Consider the following 20,947-nt stretch of genomic DNA (forward strand, 5'->3'; position numbering starts at 1 on the left):
ATTTCAGTGAAAAACTTCATAGGGCTGCCTTGAACTACCCTACATATGACAATGAGTTGTATGCTTTAGTTCGTGCCCTTCAAACTTGGGAGCATTACCTTATGACCAAGGAATTTGTTATTCATAGTGATCATGAATCACTTAAATATTTGAAGGGTCAACATAATTTAAATAAGAGGCATGCAAAATGGGTTGAGTACCTTGAGCAATTTCCTTATGTCATCAAATATAAGAAAGGCTCTACAAATGTAGTAGCTGATGCTTTGTCAAGAAGACATGTTTTGTTGAACATCCTAGGTTCTCAAATACTAGGGTTTGATGACATCAAGGAATTGTATGAGAAAGACCTTGATTTTGCTAACTTTTATTCTTTATGTATTAAAAAACCTTATCAAGGGTACTATATTTCTGAGGGGTATCTTTTTAAAGAAAATAAACTTTGTGTATCCCAAGGATCTATTAGGAAACTCTTGGTAAAGGAGAGCCATGAGGGTGGGCTCATAGGGCATTTTGGGATTGAGAAGACTCTTTCACTTTTGAGAGATTCTTTTGGCCTTATATGAAAAGAGATGTTCAAAGATTTTGTAGTAGTTGTATAGCTTGTTTACAAGCTAAGTCTACCACAAAACCTCGTGGACTATACACCCCCTTGCCTATATCCAATGCTCCTTGGGTAGACATTTCCATGGATTTCATCCTTGGTTTGCCTAGGACCCAAAGAGGAAAGGATTCCATCTTTGTGGTTGTGGACCGTTTTAGTAAAATGGCACACTTTATTCCATGCCACAAAGTGGATGATGCAAGTAGTGTTGCTAAGTTATTCTTTCAAGAAATTGTGAGACTACATGGGTTACCCAAAACTATAGTCTTAGATAGAGATGTTAAGTTCCTTAGCCATTTTTGGAAAACTCTTTGGGCAAGGCTAGGAACTAAACTTCTATTTTCTACCACATGTCATCCCCAAACTGATGGGCAAACTGAGGTAGTAAATAGGTCTCTAGGGACTATGTTGAGGGCAATCCTCAAAGGCAACAAAAAGTCATGGGATGACTATCTCCCACATGTGGAGTTTGCCTATAATAGAGTGGTTCACAAAACCACTAACATGTCTCCTTTTGAGATTGTTTATGGTTTCAATCCTCTTACTCCTTTGGATTTATTGCCCCTTCCAGATGTTGCTTCCTTTATCCATAAAGAAGGCTCATCTAGGGCTGAATTTGTTAAAAATTTACATGAGAGGGTTAGAAATCATATTCAATCCCAAACTGAAAAATATCAAAAAATACAATAATAAGGGTAGAAAGGAAGTTGTCTTCAAGGAAGGTGACTGGGTTTGGCTGCACCTTAGGAAGGATAGGTTTCCTTCCACAAGAAAGTCCAAGCTTAGTCCTAGAGGAGATGGACCCTTTCAAGTCCTTAGGAAAATAAATAATAATGCCTATGTCCTTGATCTCCCTTCTGAATATGGTGTTAGTCCTAGTGTTAATGTTTCTGATTTGTCTATCTTTACAGGACTTGCTACCCAAGAGGAGGATGCTTTGGATTTGAGGACAAATCCTCTTCAAGAGGGAGGGGATGATGGAGGAGACCCATGGGCTAAGGGCCCAACTACTAGGGCTATGACAAAGAGGATCCAAGAGGAGTGGGCCCAAGCCCAAGGAAAGCCTATCACATTGTTTAGTTGGGCTTTGACTCAAGCCCAAGTAGAGTAAGAGTAGTGTAGGGTTAGGCCTTAGGGCCTTGTATTTCCGGCCATTTAGAGTAGGTTTTCATTTAAATGGTCATTTGAATTTAGGGTTTATTTAGGGTTACATGTGTATTTGCATTAGAATGTAATTAGTTTTACATTTGGTATGCATTTCGGCCATGTGCAACACATGCACATGGTATGACCGAAATGCAACTCAAATGGAAGCTTAATTACATTCCAAATGAGGTGCACATGGTGTGGTTCCGGGTTTGGCTCCAAAATTTGAATTTTGAATTCAAATTTTGGGCACCTAAGGTTAAGTAAACCATACCATGGTTTCACTTAACCTTAGGCTAGCCCATGGTAACCTTAACCTAATTTTCCCTATAAGATCAAAGTGACCAAGAATTGTATTTCACTTTTGGATTATATACATGAGATTTCTCCTCTTAGAACTCTCTCCCTCCGAAAGTCACCTTATCCTATCTCTACCTTTCTTGAGCTCCTCTCTTTGTAGAGCTAGGATAACTCATCTTCTTCCGGACTTAGCTAGAGCAAGCCTAGGTCACATTGGTGCTTCTTAGAGTCTTCTTCCTTGACATCTCTCCAAGGAATTCGAGAAGCATTGAAGGTATTCTTGAGGATTCACAAGTGGAACTTCATCAAGTAACATGACACATCTTTCTAAAATATCTCCCGCTTCATCCATCGTTAATGTTGAATTTGTAAAGAAATAGAGATAAATACTTGTTCTAAGCTCATCTCTAAATTAAAATTATAAAATAATATAAATAATGAAAATAATAATACAATTTAATAAATATTTAAATTTATTATAACAAAAACTTTATTATAAAAATAATTAATTAGATGTGATATTTTTTTAAAAAAATTTTGAATTTTGAGATACAAATTGTGATGGTTTGATGTCTTTAAGTTTTTTTAAAAATAAAAATATTAAATTAAATTTTAATGGATTGATTTAAGTGTATCTCTTTATTAATTTTATATTTTAGGGTGGATGAATTTTGATAACTCAGAAATCCTAAATTTAATGAAAGAAAATTTTAATTAAAAATATCAACACAAACATTTTCTACAAAATAAACTTTTGACTTTGATTCTTCATTACACTGAAAGATATGTAGACTCTGATTTTCTATTGCATCAAAAGATACGTAAGAACATGAAACCAACCACATTGAATTCCTCAAAAATAAAAATTGATTTTTACTTTTTTTAAAAAAAATTATTAGTTAATTAAATAAAATTCCCTTATTTTTGTAATTAATTTTTAGTTGTGTTTTAAGGTGAGATAAATGTTTCAAAATGTTATAAATGATTTGTTTAATCAATTAGGATAATCATCTAAAATGATAGATGTTGTAGAATACTAATACCTTCGTTATATACAAATGACTTTTGAATAAAAATTTGTTTTCAAATAACTTTTGTCTTTTATTATGTTTTCCAATATTTTTCTATATTACATATTTTCCAATATATACATTCTGCCTTCTGCTTCTTCATAGGCTACTATAAAACATAATATGTACAAAGCAGAATGTTTATCTGCTCACGTTGACCCAATTCAAGGTGACAAAACTTCATGAAGATCCACATTTTCATCGTCTCATATCAAACCTCAAATGCTTCCAAAGCTTTCCATCCTTATTTACTAGTTTTGTTTCTAATTGTTTGCCTGTTTGGTGCATTGTCATAGAGAGAAGCAAAGTCCTCACTCGCCCTTGCTTTAGCTCTGCCTCCCAAAGCATACCACATATTCATGTTTCTGCAGCACCAAAAGCTAAGACAGACTCGATGCTGAAATTCTGTGTCTCTCAAAATGATCATATGCGTATTTGGTTCTTAGGAACAACAACACACTAGAAGCTAGTCCTACGACAGACACTCCTCCCCACCAGACAAATGTCCAGAAATAGCACTTCCTTCCCATGCACACCAGTGAGTCAGCCATCATGTCTCCCGAGGTTGACTGAGCATGCATATCATAAACCAATGCAGCCAGAAAACCATACAGAAGCGACCCAATTGGGATGTTTGTTATGAGAATGTTGTGATTGACGCTCACACTGTTGGGTCCAAATAGCTCAGATGTAACTGCCACAGCAGCCGCAAATATGAAACCAGAACTCAAACCAATCAGTGCAGTGCCTGTGTTAAGTGCTGCAGCACTGTCTGATGCAGCAAGAACTATAAACGCAACTGGGGTTGGAACCAGCGCAATGGCTAGCCATCCGGTCCTTGCAAAGTAGAACTTACTGCATTTTGGAAAAGTATTATTGTCATAACTGCTACAAATTTATTTTACAAGATTTAATCCTGAATCAAGAGAATTAAAAAAAAAAACAAAAAAAAGGAGTTTAACCCGTGATGCATACAGTCAATATAAAAGTTTTTATATTATCATCCAGTCATCATCTTTGATATGACCAATAAAAAAAATAAAATAAAAAGGTTAACATGCATGCATGATCTGTATATACTATAATATATTTTATACGATCAAAAATCACGTATCAATTTATCATAATTTATCATAAAAATGGATAAAATTATCATACATGACCATAAAAATACTTTACTGTCTTTAGTGCTTGAATTATTTATTCAGAAAGTCGTCACTTTTCTCCATGATAACTGATAAGCTCCAAAAACTGATGCAACAGATATAAGATAATGGTGAGAATACTTACTTCCGAATATAGTCTGGTACAGCTGAAAGCAAACGGCCAAAGAAGGAAAATGCGGAGTATAGTGTGACAAGGGTAGATATACTTGAACTCTGGCCTAAAGATTGAGCTATCTGTCCTAGATTATTGCTGTAGACAAGACCAATTGTGCCTCCGCAGAAGTATGCAACATAATAGAGCCAGAAATCCAACCTTTTGACAACCACTGCAGCAGGGTGCTCTTCTCCTAGCATTACCAACTGATCCTGACCTAGCATCTTCTCACAACCAACATTGCTAGATTTTGCCCTCTGACTTCCATACATTGATTCATTCTCACCTAGTAGGCTGTGACCATCTCCATTGCTGAGAGCACTGCTTTGACGGGTGAGGAGTTCCTTATGAAGCTCAAGATCATCAACATGAACAAGAATGAAGCCAGAGCCTTCCAACCGAAAGCTGTAATGGATGGCTTGGTGAAACCAGTCTCGAGCATATATGGTACCAGGGATACATAGTGGGGATACGAGGAGAAAAATGGCACCACCAAAGTAGAGTCTCGATGTGGCTTCATCAGAATTTGATGAGGCAAAGAGGAGGAGGTAAGTGCCAGTGAAAATGGCTAAGAAGTTGAGTATGAGAAATATCACTGAGTTTCTGCGAGCAGCCTCTGGAGATCTAGAGAGGGAGTTTAAAGGGGGTTGGAGAAGAATTGGGACTAGTGCTACAAGGGAAGTGAGAAGGGGAACAAGGGCATTCAAGAGAAGATACAGTGTATCAGATGAAGGGTCTATTGAATTGGCAGCCAGTGTGTAGAGTGCTGCACTCACACCATTGAAACTCACTGTGAGTGATAATGCAAGGGGTCTGTTAACCGGGAAATTCCTAATGCAGAGAACAAAACACACTGTGTTGAACCAACAGATGCTACAGCCACTCAACAGACACAGAAGAAAGAACTGCCACATACAAAGTAAAAGCTAGTTAACTCAATTGACTAAAATATAAGCAAATCTCCGTAATCTATTCCAACTAGGTGATTATTAATTGCCACTTTCGAGTCGATCAACATATATAGTTTTGTTAGCACTAGTAAACGACACAAGAATCTCATAATGCATGTTTCTTTAGCGACTAGCTAGGGAATCGTACCAGTTACCGCATAATATCACCACCAAGAGTACTTCAAATTACTGTAAGGTTTGGGGAAAGCAAAAGATTGGAGTGGAAATTAAATTAAAACAAAATTTCTAAAGTGGTTTTCATTTATCATTTATATGAATAATTTATTGCGTAAGTATCATTGTTCTATTATTCTATTGATGACTTTTTTGTCGTGGCATCCTGATGCTGTAGCTGAGTAGCGTATAGAAAAGAACCACGTCAGTTGGGTTCGGGAACCATCATTTGGAGTTTGGTCGCTGGTATCAGCAGAATGAACAAAGTGACAGTTGAAAAGTTGCGGAATGAAAACGATGTGCCAGGAAAACATGACCACAAAACACTAGATATTAAATAGAAGATTTATGGAGGCAATTAAGACAGTTATGGCCTCATAACTTCTATACTTTTCAAAAAATATGCCGTCCATTCAAAACTAGTCAATATAACGACATTTTCAAACTTGCAAAAGCTGCAATTTTTATTAGACACATCATTGGAATCTTTAGAATGAATTGTCTGTAGTAATAAAAATCACCGTACCAGATTCCAATACTATATACTTATTTTAAAATTAAAATTTAAAAGAATATATAATAAAAACGTCACACATGAATACGGTCAGTCTTTTTTTCATTTTTTTTTTTCACATAAACTCAAAAAATTATAAATACTAAAAGTATCACTCAGTGGCTCAATGAAAATGCAAAGTGCAGACAAAGGACAAAGACATCCTAACAATTAACATGGGAGTTGCACAACAATCCCGAATAAGAAGGTAAACGATTATAATTTCTCAAGAAGGAAAAAAATCGATAGAAGCTCAAAAAGCGAACGCCCTATATCTAAGGGGACCCAGAATAATTAATAGTATATCCTTTATTTACTAGCATTTTCCTTAAAGAGAAAAGTCCTTTTTTTTGAAGAAAAAAAATCAGTAATATGTATTTATTAAAATAATAATAAATGATGATAACTTCGCTCATCCTCAAAAATTTCCCTCCCTCCCGAGGAGATTTTAGTGTCTGTGCCTCTGTGGAATGTGTAGTTCTTCTCCTTTAAAATTTAAAATAAAATATACGGTTAATTTTTCTTTTCTAAAATAAAATAAACAAAACACTAAATTAGTAAGAAAAATATTATTTTTTTCATAAACAGTGAGTATTCCATAGTACCAAAGACTAATTTAGTAGAACAAACATTATTCCAATAATTATTTTTATTATATCAGGTTTTGTTTTTATATCATTATATTTGTCAGATATTAAAAACATCCTTTCTAAATAACTAATCTTATAATCTTCTAATATCTTATGTATAATAGTTAGAGACACCAAAAATTTGGACAATTTAGTTAACATAAAACCAATTATGACAAAATTAAGTTAACCAAATAAAAATAAACGGAACGGTTATCGCAGCAAGTGAAGGCCACGACTTATGAATTCAAAAATGGCAAGTTGCTCCCTAACTAACTGCTAACATGTTGCGTTTGAACGAAGAATGAGAATGAGTTAACGATGATATTGTATATAACAAAAGATAACGAACCATAGGATAGGGCAGGGTGATGATGTCCTGGATGGCGAGCCACTGGAGGCCGTAACCGACGAGGCCCATGAAGGAAGCAACGAGGAGAACGAGAGAGAGGGGAAAGTACATGAGGGCGAGGCCGGAGGACCAGCCGAAGAGCTTGCCGATGTCGCTGGCGGTGGCGAGGTAGTTGAGCTGCACCTGGGAGATGTTGAGGGAGGATTTGAGGGAGGAGGAGTAGTCGGAGAAATCGAAGTTGGTGCCGGTGAAGGCCTGAATCCATATGGTGGCAACCAAGATCATCCACTTCCGAGATTGCCCCGCCATAGGGAATAGGGATCGCTTTCTCTCTTTGCTTGCGTCTTCCTCTACGTGGCCTTCTGTGTCGCATGGAATTCCAAACTTATATAGCATCCGCATAGCCACACAAAATCCTCGCCTCTTTTAGTACACACCAATTTTATTTAAATATATATATAAATTCCCAATATGTCAAAAAATAAATATCTATAGTACAGTTTTTTTTTTTTTTGTTGGTGTCCATATTGGTGACTAATCTCCTCGCTACGAGGGAGGTACCTCAAAGGGTTAACGCGGCTGTATACACAAGGCGATTTGAACTCCTGACTTTACTTAAGCGTAGATCAACCCCTACCGCTGAATCACTATATCTATAGTACAGTTGCTATTTTTTATTATTATATCTTTTAAAAAAATTATATTTTACATTATTTTTAATTAATCAATAGTTTAATATTTACACTATAATTAAACACGTAACATAATTTTAATTTTACTTTTTTCTCATGTTAGTTCATATATATTTCAAAAATAGTATCTTTAATAAAAAAATTTACATCCAAATTAAAGACTGAATTCTAATTCTTAATTATAAATTACAAATGTCAAATTATTTATACTAATTATTGTTGATTAAAAAAAAAATTTATTCATAAAAAAATTATATAATATTTTAAAATTAAAAATTAAAAATTAATATGTGTTCGCAGGATATGACTTTTACATTTTCTTTTAATTGATCAATTCTTATTTTAATTTAAATTTGTGCATGTAAAAATAAGTATTATCTTCACGTCCATGTGCTACAAGTTTGCTGCATCTAGTTTGGTGTATCACAAGTATTGAATTGTTAGTTATTAGTTGTTGGAGTTCTGGTAAATTTCTTTGTAATTAGCTTAAATTTCCATTTAGAAGTATGGTTTGTTTTAGTGGTTTGTATTTGGTGAATTGGTGATTTATTACTAATATACTCTGTTATGTTTTATCTTTATATGGGTTGGAGTATCCCTTGTACTTTCTTTTAAATATTATTCACTTTTGCTTAAAAAAATAAATAAATAATTTTTTTTAATATACTATTATTTTGCCGTATAGATTTTCTCTCATCCGTTGGTTTGCAAAGCCCACGGATTATATTTCATATAGGGGTGGTTTAGCCCAAAAAAATTATATTCTCTTACTAACTTTTTTTATAAAATATTTCGTTTTTATTTAATAAATTCAGTTAGTGAATTATTCAATATTGTTGGTCAAATTTTATATAAATTGAATATTCTATATTATCTTAATATTTATTTATATCTTAAAAGTTTAATATATAATAAATCAAGTTAATATGAAATATTATATAAATTTTAAATTATAAAATTATATTATTGATCTGTTTAATGAGACCTCTCAAACCAAAAATTATATTAATGTAATTTAAGGTTTATAAATTAAACCACAAATTGACATACATTATTTCCATCTTAAAAATAATACAATTTTTTTTAAATAAAATAATATATATATATATATATATAACTTTATAACTTTTATTTACTTGTACTTTTAAATTATATTTATACTTAAAATAAAATTATTGAATAAATTTTTAATTTATTTTAAAATTATATGTTTCATAAACTTTATATAAAAATCTTCAAATTTAGTTATTCAATCGATAAAAATCAATATTTATGTAAAATTATTAAACAAAAAATTAGAAAAAGACTTATTTATGAAATAAGTGAATATTGTTTTTATCTTATTTGACTAGTTGCAAGAATATAAATAATTTTTTCTTGACAAAATCATTTAAAAAAAATAAAGACAAATAATAATAAATATACGTAACTATATACTAATCATTAGATTATTAAGTGTGTGTTTGGTTCAGATTTTCAACGTGATAAATCACGTTAGAATGGACGCTATTAGCTATAACTTTTACGTTTTAAACGTGATTTTTGCTCTGAATCATGTTTTGGACGTGTAACCAAACATGCACTAAGAGGTGAGACATTGGGAGAGAAATAAGAAAGGATTCTAGATAAATAAGCCGGGTACGTTTTAATATTTTATAGAAAATTCTATTTTAGCTTTATACTTTTTTCTCATTATTTTTTTTATAAACTTAAAAAAAAAGTTATTATTTAATTTATTTTTTCTGTGAAAACATAAATGTTAAAAAAATAAAACTGCTCGTATAACAATAAGAATCAACGACAACTCTTGCAATTTGACACAATTATGCTTTAATTGATATTCGAATCAAGTTACCTTAACATGAAAGAAATCATATTCGTTTATTGTTGTTTTATAGCGGTATTTCAAGTGAACCACTAAATTCAATTTCATCCATAAACGTGTGACATAAGCAAATACACCTAAAAACAAATAACATATACACACTCGTAAAATTTGGTGTTTCACTTTATTTATTTATCGTAGTTTTGGACATTTAACTAATTGTCAACGCTACATAGAAGGGGGTGTTTGACTCTTTGTTGTGTGTGTCTGACTTTAAACAACAGTCACTTTTCTTTTTAAAGTCAAGCAAATAAAAGTAAGACGTAGACGATGCCACAATGGGACACGAGATCGATCAATTTTTCTTTTAAATCATTGTGGTGCTTTATAAACTTTTTCTTTAGATTCTCCTCCAAAATTTTATTTTAATTCTTTTAAATAATTTTATTCGTTTACCATATTAAAATCATCAATTTGGCGACACATTATTTTTTTAAAGAAATGTCACATCAAATAAATGTTTAAGATTGATCATATCATAGTTCAAAAATGAAAAAATTGACTAAAAAATACATTTAATCTAATGATATGTTTTAAGAGAATAAAATAATATTTTTTAAAATTAAGAGATCAAATTTAAATAAAATAAAAAAAGATGAAGAATTAAAAGTATATTTTAATCGAAAAACTTATTTATCAAATATAACAAATATCTAATTAGGTATTGTCTCACAATTTTATAATTAATTACTATTAAGTTAAATTGATTTGTTGGCATCTACATATATTATTCAACTAACTTTTTAATTAAGTTATTATAGTTTCAAAAGTTATAATACTTTTTTTTAAAAAAAAATGTAACTAAATATATACTTAAAAACTACTACCATCAATCGTAAAGCTTCATAACTTTTGATGTTGTGGCCATGCTGGTTACCATTGATTCAATCTGGCCGTAACATAAGCAACTAAGCATGATGGATAAGTGTTATGTATTATGGGCAAATAGAGTGCATTTAATATACATTAAAGGTACAAGATAAGAAAAATAGTATAAAATAAATACTTAAATTATTAGACAACTTTTTATTAGAATATTATACGGTAAATATATAGTATAAATAAAACAATGTTAAATTTATAGCAAATTCTTTTTTTAGTATTAATATAATAAATGAAGATGATGATAGTGAGAATTGTGATGAAGATAATAATATTGATGATGTTGATAGTGATAAGAGTAGAGACAACAGTGACAGTGATAAAAACACAAATGATGATAGGTAGTGTAACACTGTACATTTTTATTTAATCATTGTTGATTTGTTGTTATCTCTGTTGTGTTGGAGTTTTTGGGGTCAAAAGGACCATTAAGATAGTTAAGTTGTTTCTAAGATAATTTTAGACAAAACCAAATTGGTTTAACTTAAGAAAGAGTATACAAAGTTTTCCTTAAAACTTGAACATAAGTTCATGTTTTAATAATAAAAAAAAATTAGAGAGAAGTTAGAGAGAAAGTCTATGGCCCGAAAACCTTCTTCTTCCTCTTTTTCTAGTAAAAACCATTCATTTACCCTTCCCTATAGCTGATCCAAGGTGATCAAGTGGTAGATTCAAGCTTTTGAACAAGAATTAGTTTTGTTATTGGTGGTGGTGCGGAGTTCTCGAAGTCTAGTTTCGCTTCCTCTTCATCTTTGATTTTGGAACTTTCAAAAATAAAGGAAGCTAGAGCTCTATCCTGGTTGATAATGTAGTTGAATGAGTTTAAACTCATTGAATTTCATGGATATGTTGTTATTGATCGAGGATTTGGGTTTTTTTAGTTTTGAGGTTTTGGTACCTTGGAGAAGACTAGTAGAGTTTGAACTAATCAATCCTTGCATATTGTTTTTGTTGATGGAAATGAGATGCTAGTGATGTGTGATGTTTATTTATCCACTTACATGTTGAGATTTGTTGAGTTTTAGGTGTGGAGAGTTAAATATGTGAATCTACTAAATACATAATTCACCATTGCATTGGGTATAACTTCATGGCATTAGACGTGACTTGAGTTAGAGGCTCTCTGTCTCACTAACGTTATGCGTAGGATTGGTAATGCCTAGCATAAGTTAGAAGGGAGTTATCTAATTTGGTCATGTCAAGAGTAGGTTGAATGGTGTTGGGCATGAGAGCCTTGGTAACATCGGACGTTAATTGAGAGGCATTAGGCATCATCAAGTTAGAGGCTTTCTGCCTAGATGATGTTGGGCACTAGTCCAATAACATTAGGCATGAGTTAAATAGAGGCTCTCAGCCTAAAATAGGTTCGAACATGGGTTTAGCCACGTCAAACATGATTGTCACATGGGTGAGCTCGAGAGCTCTTTACCTCAATGATGCTAAGCGTGATAAGATTGGCACTAGGTGTGGGTTGCCTTATGAAAATGTTTTGTTTTCTTGATGAAATGTTGACCATGTATACAGTAATTGTATTTACTAAATGTTGTATGTTGATATATGTTGCTTGTTTCTTATACATTGACCCAAGATAATGTATATAGATAATTATTTGGTTGAAAATATTGAAAGGATGGTGTTGAGAATGTTTAATACATTGAGATGTTTTGTGTTGATTAACTTAGGATTAGATAAAATAGTGTTTTAAAAGATGAATATCTCATCGTGAGGATATTATTGTGGTGCTCTACAAGTCCCGTTATCGAAAAATCCTTATTGAATAGTTGACTCTTGAAGTGGATAGAGTCTCTTTTAGGATCTTAGTTAATGTGGTATGTGGGCAATTCAAGATATACTGATTATAAGTGACGATAGTATAGGGGTCACGTCAAGCTATACTAATTATAAAATGACCATTGTTGATTCATATGGGACCAAGTCGAGTCATACATGTTTAAAGTGATCATATGAGTAAGATACAAGGTCAAGGGCCAAAATCCCTAACAAAGTACTAGAAGAGACGTGGTATTGGAAGGGTAGTCAGTTGACTAATCTCATAAGAGACTTAGTTATGGATGCTAACATTGTGGTAAACTCACATCCAATTAGTTCTACCTTTATAAAAATACTAGACTTTCCTAATTCAAGTGACGAAATCCAAGAAACTATGTTGTGAATTTTTATCTAAATTGATTGTTGATTTAATAGGTGTAAAAAATCATGTTGATTTGATAGGGGTCAAGTCACTTAAACTCCTCATCTTTATTGTATGAGATCTATTTTTTTTTTTTATACTTTAGTATTAGATTATTGTCTCTATGTGTGTGTGTACACACACACACATATATATATATGCATGTTAAATGTTTAGTTGTTAAATTTTTACATATGTATATATATATATATATGACATGTATATATTTAAATATTGTGTGTATGTTAATCATAGATAGTTAATTTTTCATGTTTTTCTTACTAGTAGTTGAACTATTACATATAGGGATCCTATTAGGTCATTATTGGCGACAATGGTCATGGGCAACGATGATGGTGTTGGGGGGCAAAGGTAATGATCAAGGTGATATTGGTACGATCGTAATCATGATAGTGAGTATTTTAGTATTTGAGACAAAAAAAAAATGTCTCATGATTTATTGAGTAACAAAAATAGGATTTTGGTCTCATCATTCTCCATCTTTTTTTGTCTTATCTCTCTCATCCCTCTGTAAATTGAATGCAAAACAATATTTTTCCTATCTAATACCATAATTTTTAACAAATCCAACAAACCTATGGTTTGTTAGAAGAGAATGATAATAAACTCATGTTTTATTTACAAGCACATGGTTGTATATGAAAATTAAAATATTTGCTCCACCCGATTGAAATGGTTTTCATGAGTATTTCCTATTTGGAAAAATCCCTACACACAATTAAGATCAAAAGTATGGGCACATACATACAACACAAATATAAAATAGTTAAAACATGAGTTTCATTAACATGATTTGTCACTTTGTGGCTATGTTTACGAGAAATCTCAATAAATATGCATTTATTCAAATCACATTACAAGTTTTTTTGAGACAAATTTGAAAATTTTCCTATTACAAAAGCACCTCTCATAGGGTGGTGAGTGGTGACTCCCTCACTCTCAGGTGTATGGTAATTCCCTCTCTTTTAATGAATGGTGGCTTCCGCTGGATGATAACAACATCTCTTTATGGATTGTGACCTTTGTTTTAGATATGAGACTATTCTCATCACAAGATCTCTTAAATTTAAATCTTGTTATTATCAAATGTAATTTTGTTAGATAAATAAAATTAATATTAAAAAACGTAAGAAAGGTATTATAAGAATACGAGCGTTATAATTGATGTTTGTTTTAGGTTTTATGAATCTAGTTAACATAGGATGGTAATGTTGGTTTGCATAATCGTTTGGTTATTAATTTAATAACGAAATTAGCCAACTGGTCTATAAGTTCACCATTTTAACACAACTTTCTTATTTGAGTCCATGGCCATTTTTTCTTGCATGTCTTGTTTCCCAATTTTATTGCATTCTATCCCTGTCCTTAATTAATAGGTGAAGATGATAATATATTATGCTTTATTATCTCTCGCTGGGTTAGATGATCTATCACGTGAAACTGATGCAAGTGTTAGTGTATCTAACTGTTGTTGTTGTTGTAGATAGAGCCACTTGTTCTTAAAAATATGGACTCTACGAAGATATCTCATATTCTTGTTAATAATAAAATGGACTTAAAGATAAAATATCATATACGCGATTGCAACCCTTTCAAAGTTGTTAATAATAATACAAAAAAAAAATCATATGTTCACTTTGTAAGATATACATGTCGATAACAACAGTCAAGACTCAACTCATAATCTTTGATTGGATTTATACGAGGGAAAGAAATGTAGAATTAATGTAAAATTTAAAATATGAAATTAAGAAGAAGAAGAAAAAAAAAAGAACTCTTTTAAAAAAATATAATTATTTCATTATTATTTTCAATCGAATAATTTCAGGTTATTTATTTATTTATTTATTTTTATCTAAAAATAGATCAAGGCTCTTTAATTAAAATACTAATAAATAAAATTGTGAAAAATGAATTGTGAAGTTAAAGTAATTAAGTTCGTAACAATTATTTTGTTGATTAAAACTCATAGTTTTATACCAAATCTTTATTTAAAAGAGTTAAACTAATATTAATATTTATATTTTGATTAACACTAATGTTCATTTATCAAATATTGCCTTTTATAAAGTAGGGTAACTGGATAAGTGTGCGATATTCTTGCTTCTACTCGATCTAAAATTTTAAGAGGATTATTTATTTAAGCACAAAGGTGATTGGATAAGACTTGGTGTTATAAATATAAAATAAGATTATATTAACTTAATATATTAATAATATATTAAATTTAACATTATGTATAATTAAATTATGTAGTTAAATTATGCATGTCGATATCAAGAATTATTTGTGTCTTAAGAGTTCACTTCGTTAATGTTTACTTAATTATAGTGTTTTTGATTTGTCATTATTTATATCTCTTAAATATAAAATTGAAAGAGATTACACGCAAGTCAGTCCAATAGAACATTTTAACTTTGATTTTAATTACATTTTTTATTTTTGAAGTTACTTAATTTTAGTTTAATTATTTTCAATTGAAATTGTTGGAAATTAAGAAAAACAAGTATATAATAAAGATAAAAGAAATAGTTTTTTGATAGTTTGAGATGATCGAGAGAAATATATTTTTACTAGTTATAAAGATATTATGTGAAATGTACCTCCTAAAAGAGGAAATGTTTAATTGAGAGTGTGAACTCATTCTCAGACCAGAAATTTTTAATTTATAATATAAGAATAAATATAAAATTATTAATCTTGCAAGAAATTTTATTATTTATTATTTTGTTCAAAATCCCACAAGTAGTTTAAAATTAATAGACTTGAGCAGTATTTATAATTCAGTTAATTGAAAATACGGGTATAAGCTGCTACAAATTTCTTGGTATCAAGGTGAAAAAGATAAACACCAAAGTCCTCCCCTCTGTCAACAAGCTATGGTCAAGTTGTATTTTCACTATTTTCTAATAGTTTTTTTTTTTTTTGGTTGGATATGTAACAATGCAAAAGACCTAAACCTACGAACAATTTGAAGTAGGTAAAAAATTTGGTGACGTCTAAGGTGAAGCATATACTCATGTATCATTAATATTAACCGTCAAATATATCTATAAAATATTTAACAGCTTAAGTTAAAGAAATGTAATCGGATGATTAATAAATATTTTTTGATTATGTTTAGTTTTTATTTTTTCATCTTATTCAACTTTGGTAACCTTCCACAAAAGTGCATCATCGTTTTGGCTACCGAACAATCATCAAAACGTGCACAAACACGATAAACATGATCATTTTGAAACCAAATCTCATTTTGTTTGTTGTAGCATGAGGTTATTTTTATGGTATTTTTCTGATGAAATATTTTAGGTTAAAACCTTATTTTGGTCCTTTATAATCTTTTTTTGTTTCAATTTAGTCCCTCATTAATTTTTGGTCTCAATTTGGTCCCAAATTAATTAATTGGTTTCAATTTAGTCTTAAATTAATTAATTAGTTTCAATATGGGACTTTCCGTCCAAATTGCTTTAACGGTGTTAACTTTTGGCCACGTGGACGCCACGTAGATGCATACGTGGCATCCACGTGGATGAGAATTTTTTTGAAAACACCTGGACCCAGAACGGCCCATTCTGAAACCGGAACGGCCGTTCTGGTTGCAAAATTAAAACACCACCAGTGAAGCAGAACGGGCCGTTCTGAAATCAGAACGGGCCGTTCTGCTTTCAAAACGGGCCGTTCTGAAATCATAACGGGACGTTCTGGTTTCAGAACAGCCCGTTCCAGAACTGTGAATAAAATATTCTTTACTTAATTGTGTTTTTGATATTATAATTATGCAATTTTGATCTCTAAGATTTTAATTGAGTAATTTCAGTCCTTAAAAGATTATAATTGTGTAATTTTAGTCTCACAATTTTTAATTGAACAATTTTAATCTCTCAAATATCATAATTGTGGAATTTTAGTCTTTCTCATTAAAAATTTAATAATTTTAAAATTTTAATATATATATATAATGTTTTAAAACTATATAATTGTTTGTTTATTTAAATTAACGTATATTATTTTTTTTAATGTATCAAATGATATATATTTACTATTACTAAATAAATAAAATTTATATATTATTAGTATTTTAATATTACTGATAAATTAATATCAATAATATTTTTATCCTTTTTATAAATAAACTAATAATTTGATAAATATAACTTAATATATATTAATATACTTTTACAAAAATATAAATATATAAGATCAGATATATATTTCTAATTAATATACTTATATTTTTGTAAAAGTATATTAATATATAACAAGTTATATTTATCAAATTATTAGTTTATCTATAAATATATTAATAATATTATTGATATAATATCGAAAATTATAATATACGTTAATTTGAATAGATAAATAATTATTTAATTTTAAAACATTATATATATATATATTAAAATTATTAATTTTTAATGGGAGAAACAAAAATCATACTATTATGATATTTGAGGAACTAAAATTGTTCAATTAAAAATTGAAGGACCAAAATCGCGCAATTGCAATTCTTTAAGGACTAAAATTATGCAATTAAAATCTTGGAGATCACAAAACTGCATAATTGTAATACTTAAGGGATAAAAAATGCAATTAAACCAATATTCTTAATTAATTTTATTAAAAAATATAATAATTAATAAGATAAAAGGAATATCACTTTATAATTTTTTGCAACTTATTTAAGATTAAAGGAATAAAATGATAAAAATTAATAAGATAAACATAATAAAATAAAATATAACAAAAAATATTAATATATTTATTTTATTGGATATAATAACATAATTAAAATATAATTAATAATATATATTTTATAAAATTATTAATATTTTATATATAAAAAAATAAAATAAAACCGGAACGGCCCGTTCTGAAACTAGAATTGGCCGTTCTGGTGCATTTTGGGTGTGTTAATTTTGCACTTGGAATGGGCCGTTCCGGATGCAAAATTAACACACCAAAAGTGCACCCAGAACGGCCCGTTCCGGTTTCAGAACGGACCGTTCTAGGTCCAGGTGTTTTCAGAAAAATTCTCATCCACGTGGATGCCACGTATGCATCTACGTGGCGTCCACGTGGCCAAAAGTTAACACCGTTAAAACAATTTGGACGGAAAGTCCCACATTGAAACCAATTAATTAATTTAGGACTAAATTGAAACCAATTAATTAATTTGGGACCAAATTGAGACCAAAAATTAATGAGGGACTAAATTGAAACAAAAAAAGATTATAAGGGACCAAAATAGGGTTTTAACCAATATTTTATAAGAGTTATTTTTATAAGGTTATTATACAAACATATTCTATAATGATGAGATATTGTCCGTTTTGAACCTTAGTTTTCACAGTTTTGCTTTTGGTCATCACCTAAAAAGCCTCTTATTTTAACAAGGGACCTAACCTTTCATTATATGTTATGAGTTATGAGGGGTTATGAGAGTTGTTACCGCATTCAATCAGGGGGCTCTGATACAGTGATACCACTGTTGGGGTTATTTTATGGTATTTGTATGAGTGAATATTTTATGAGTATTATTTTTTATAAGGTTATTACACGATGAGATATTGTCCGTTTTGGGCCTTAGCCCTTACAGTTTTGCTTTTAGTCATCACTTAAAAAGCTTCTTAATAATTGAAATATGTTTTGTGTTATATAAGTTATTATTTCTTATTTTATTTTATCGATATGTGACTTATTTATATCCCAACATAACCTATGTCAATATAGATTTGGACATGAAGACACGACACAAATACGAATACAGGCATATAATAGAATAAAATACATGAATATAACATATATATATATATATATATATATATATATATATATATATTGTTCTTACCGGAAATCTACCGTAGGGATGATTCTCCGAGTAAGATTGGTGAGCCTCCTTTACTAGTACGTTGGTGCTCCAAGATGTGGGTGGTATCTGCAAAAGAGACTCTGATGCTAAAGTTAGTGTTTGTGGGAGTATGAGTCTCGTATAAGTAATGCACGTACCTTAGTGTGAATTAGGGTTGCTTTGGGCCTTGGGCCCGAGATAAGATATGATAAGATTAGATAGCAGATCTCGTCGGGAGCGAGATCTCTTGAGATCAGTTGTGATCTGCTCAGATGCCGAGCTGACGTCGCGTAGCGTGTGCCCGAGGTCATCTTGTGTTGTGATGCCGAGCTCCCGAGCTCGGAGCTCGGCTTCACAGTACGGACAGTACACTAGCCCCCCGAGCTCTGAAGACCGTAAGTCGAGGAGTTAAGACCGAGCTTGTTAGGGAAAGTGACTTTTCATATGCCCTGGCCTTCCAAGATGTCGTGTGTCATAACTGTTCATTTTCCGGAAGCGTGCAAGTGACGCGTTAGAGGGAAGTGACGGTTATGCAATGATGGTTTATATCCGTCATAATGGCTTTCCATTAATGTGGCATCAGACTTGTCCCTTGGCTGACACGTGGCATGACCATTTTGAATTTTGGAAGGACCTTTTTCTCTCTCTCGCGCCTCTTCCCCTTTCACTTTACTCATTTTTCACTCTTCCAACTTCTTGCGCGCGTTGTCTCTTTTGTCCTCCTGTCCATCTTCTGTCTTGATTTCTTCCGTTTCCGCCATCGTTTTCGGTAACCCCGTCGTTGTTAGGGTTATTTTCTGACGAGGAGTACCAGGTACTTCCTTTCTACAATTCTCTTTTTTCTTTTCCCCAGATCTTCTCTTTCTTTTAATGGCTGGTGGGAGTGGTGCCGTCTTCCTTCATTTTTATCAGTTGAAGGTGGGCGTTCTGCCATACGACATATTATCTCTGAGTGGGAGTAGGGATGGAGGTTTGTTTACTCTCTACTCCCAGTCGTACAAAAATTTCAAACAAGAGTTTTTCCGAGTCGCTCTTGTGAACGTTGACCCCTTGGAAGATGGGGCGTTTTATTTCGGGGGGCTGCCGAGATTTCCCTTCTATTGGTGCCCCCGACCTTCTAGGTTTCATGGGGTGGGCCAATTGAAGCTGATTGCTTTGGAGGCGGCTGCCATCGAGAACCTCGCCGCGCTTCCTCGTCCGCTGGATTGCAAGCTCATTCTGTCGCTTGCGAACTCGGCATTCAGGGAGAGGGGCTTGGAGAGTGAGTATTTGGTTTTTTGGTGGTTTGGAGTTTGTGTAAATTTCACTTGCTGATGTGTTTTATTTCGTGTATGTAGGCATCATGGGGAAGAACTTGTGGCGTGAGCTGAAGCACCGCTACAATGTTACCGAGCTCGAGGTCCCCGAGCCTCGAGAAGAAGATGCCTCCCCTCTGAAGGTTAATCGGAAGAGAAAGAGGGGAGCAAAGGAGGTCGGGGGAACCTCTGCCCCTCCAGACACCGAGGAGGTGACCTCCAAGGCTGTTGATGCTAGTGCGATGGACCTTACCGAGAGTCCGCCGCCAAAAGAGGCTCCTCCAGTGGCTACGAAGGGGGTGGCTCGGGTTGCTGAGCCTGCTACGCAGGCCGCCGAGGTGGCGACCTCGACTGCTGAGCCGGTTGCTCCTTTTATCGAGGTGAGTGTCTTATTTCCTTGTACATTTCTTCTGTGTTGACTTTACTTGGTTTATTGAGGTGGTGTGGACCCTTTTTGTAGGTCGGGGTGGCCGTCGCCGAGGTAGGAGCCCAGGTTGCTGAGCACGATGCTCGGACGGTCGAAGTGAGTATTTCTCTTTTTACTTTTTCTGTTTAACCTGTATGTTGTCTTGTTTTTTGACACGTGATTGCTTTTTACATGCAGGGAGTGCTGCCGAGGCCCCGGTTCCCCCGAGGTCGGAGGCAGTGTTTTAAAACCCGGACCGACCCGGCCGGTCGGACCGGTTGGACCGGGAACCGGTGGTCCAGCCGGTCCGAATCTGAAGTTGGATCGGTTATGCAGTCGACCCGTTTCAAACCGGATTGAACCGGTCAATTTTTCGATTCAACCGGCGAACCGGTGGGTCAAACCGGTTCAACCACTTTTCTTTTTTTTAATAATTTTTTTAAGGGACCATAAATCACAAAAATAATAATGAAAATTGAATCTCTTAATGAAAAAGCAAGGAGTCTTATTAAATATAACAATGACTACTTGTTCTAATATATTTGTTTACAATATATACAACTTAAATAACTTTTATAGTATATTAATAATTTTAAATTATATATTTAATAATTCAATATCTATGTAAATAT

The 20,947-nt window shown here is 32.3% G+C and overlaps 1 protein-coding gene across 1 annotated transcript; it reads right to left on the reverse strand.

Moving 5' to 3' along the window:
• Positions 1 to 3,071: 3,071 nt before the first annotated feature.
• LOC109815809 (protein NUCLEAR FUSION DEFECTIVE 4) lies at positions 3,072 to 7,586 on the reverse strand. The gene is made up of 3 exons (XM_020380609.3): positions 7,096 to 7,586; positions 4,408 to 5,342; positions 3,072 to 3,972 (listed from the first exon to the last, which is right to left on the reverse strand). The coding sequence occupies exons 1-3, from the start codon at positions 7,495 to 7,497 to the stop codon at positions 3,498 to 3,500; spliced, it is 1,812 nt and encodes a 603-aa protein (XP_020236198.2). The 5' UTR covers positions 7,498 to 7,586; the 3' UTR covers positions 3,072 to 3,497.
• Positions 7,587 to 20,947: the final 13,361 nt, after the last annotated feature.

Source organism: Cajanus cajan, chromosome 11 (assembly GCF_000230855.2).
Source record: "Cajanus cajan strain Asha chromosome 11, NIPB_CcT2T_4, whole genome shotgun sequence".
Classification (NCBI taxonomy): Eukaryota; Viridiplantae; Streptophyta; class Magnoliopsida; order Fabales; family Fabaceae; genus Cajanus; species Cajanus cajan.

Bases quoted from the DNA above. Each gene is read 5' to 3' on its own strand.
- LOC109815809 (XM_020380609.3), bottom strand. From the start codon at position 7,497: ATGCGGATGCTATATAAGTTTGGAATTCCATGCGACACAGAAGGCCAC. The intron at 5,343-7,095 runs GTTCGTTATCTT...TGTATGTGGCAG, and splicing joins TCACCCTGCCCTATCCTATG to TTCTTTCTTCTGTGTCTGTT. The intron at 3,973-4,407 runs GTAAGTATTCTC...TCCAAAATGCAG, and splicing joins GTACCAGACTATATTCGGAA to TAAGTTCTACTTTGCAAGGA.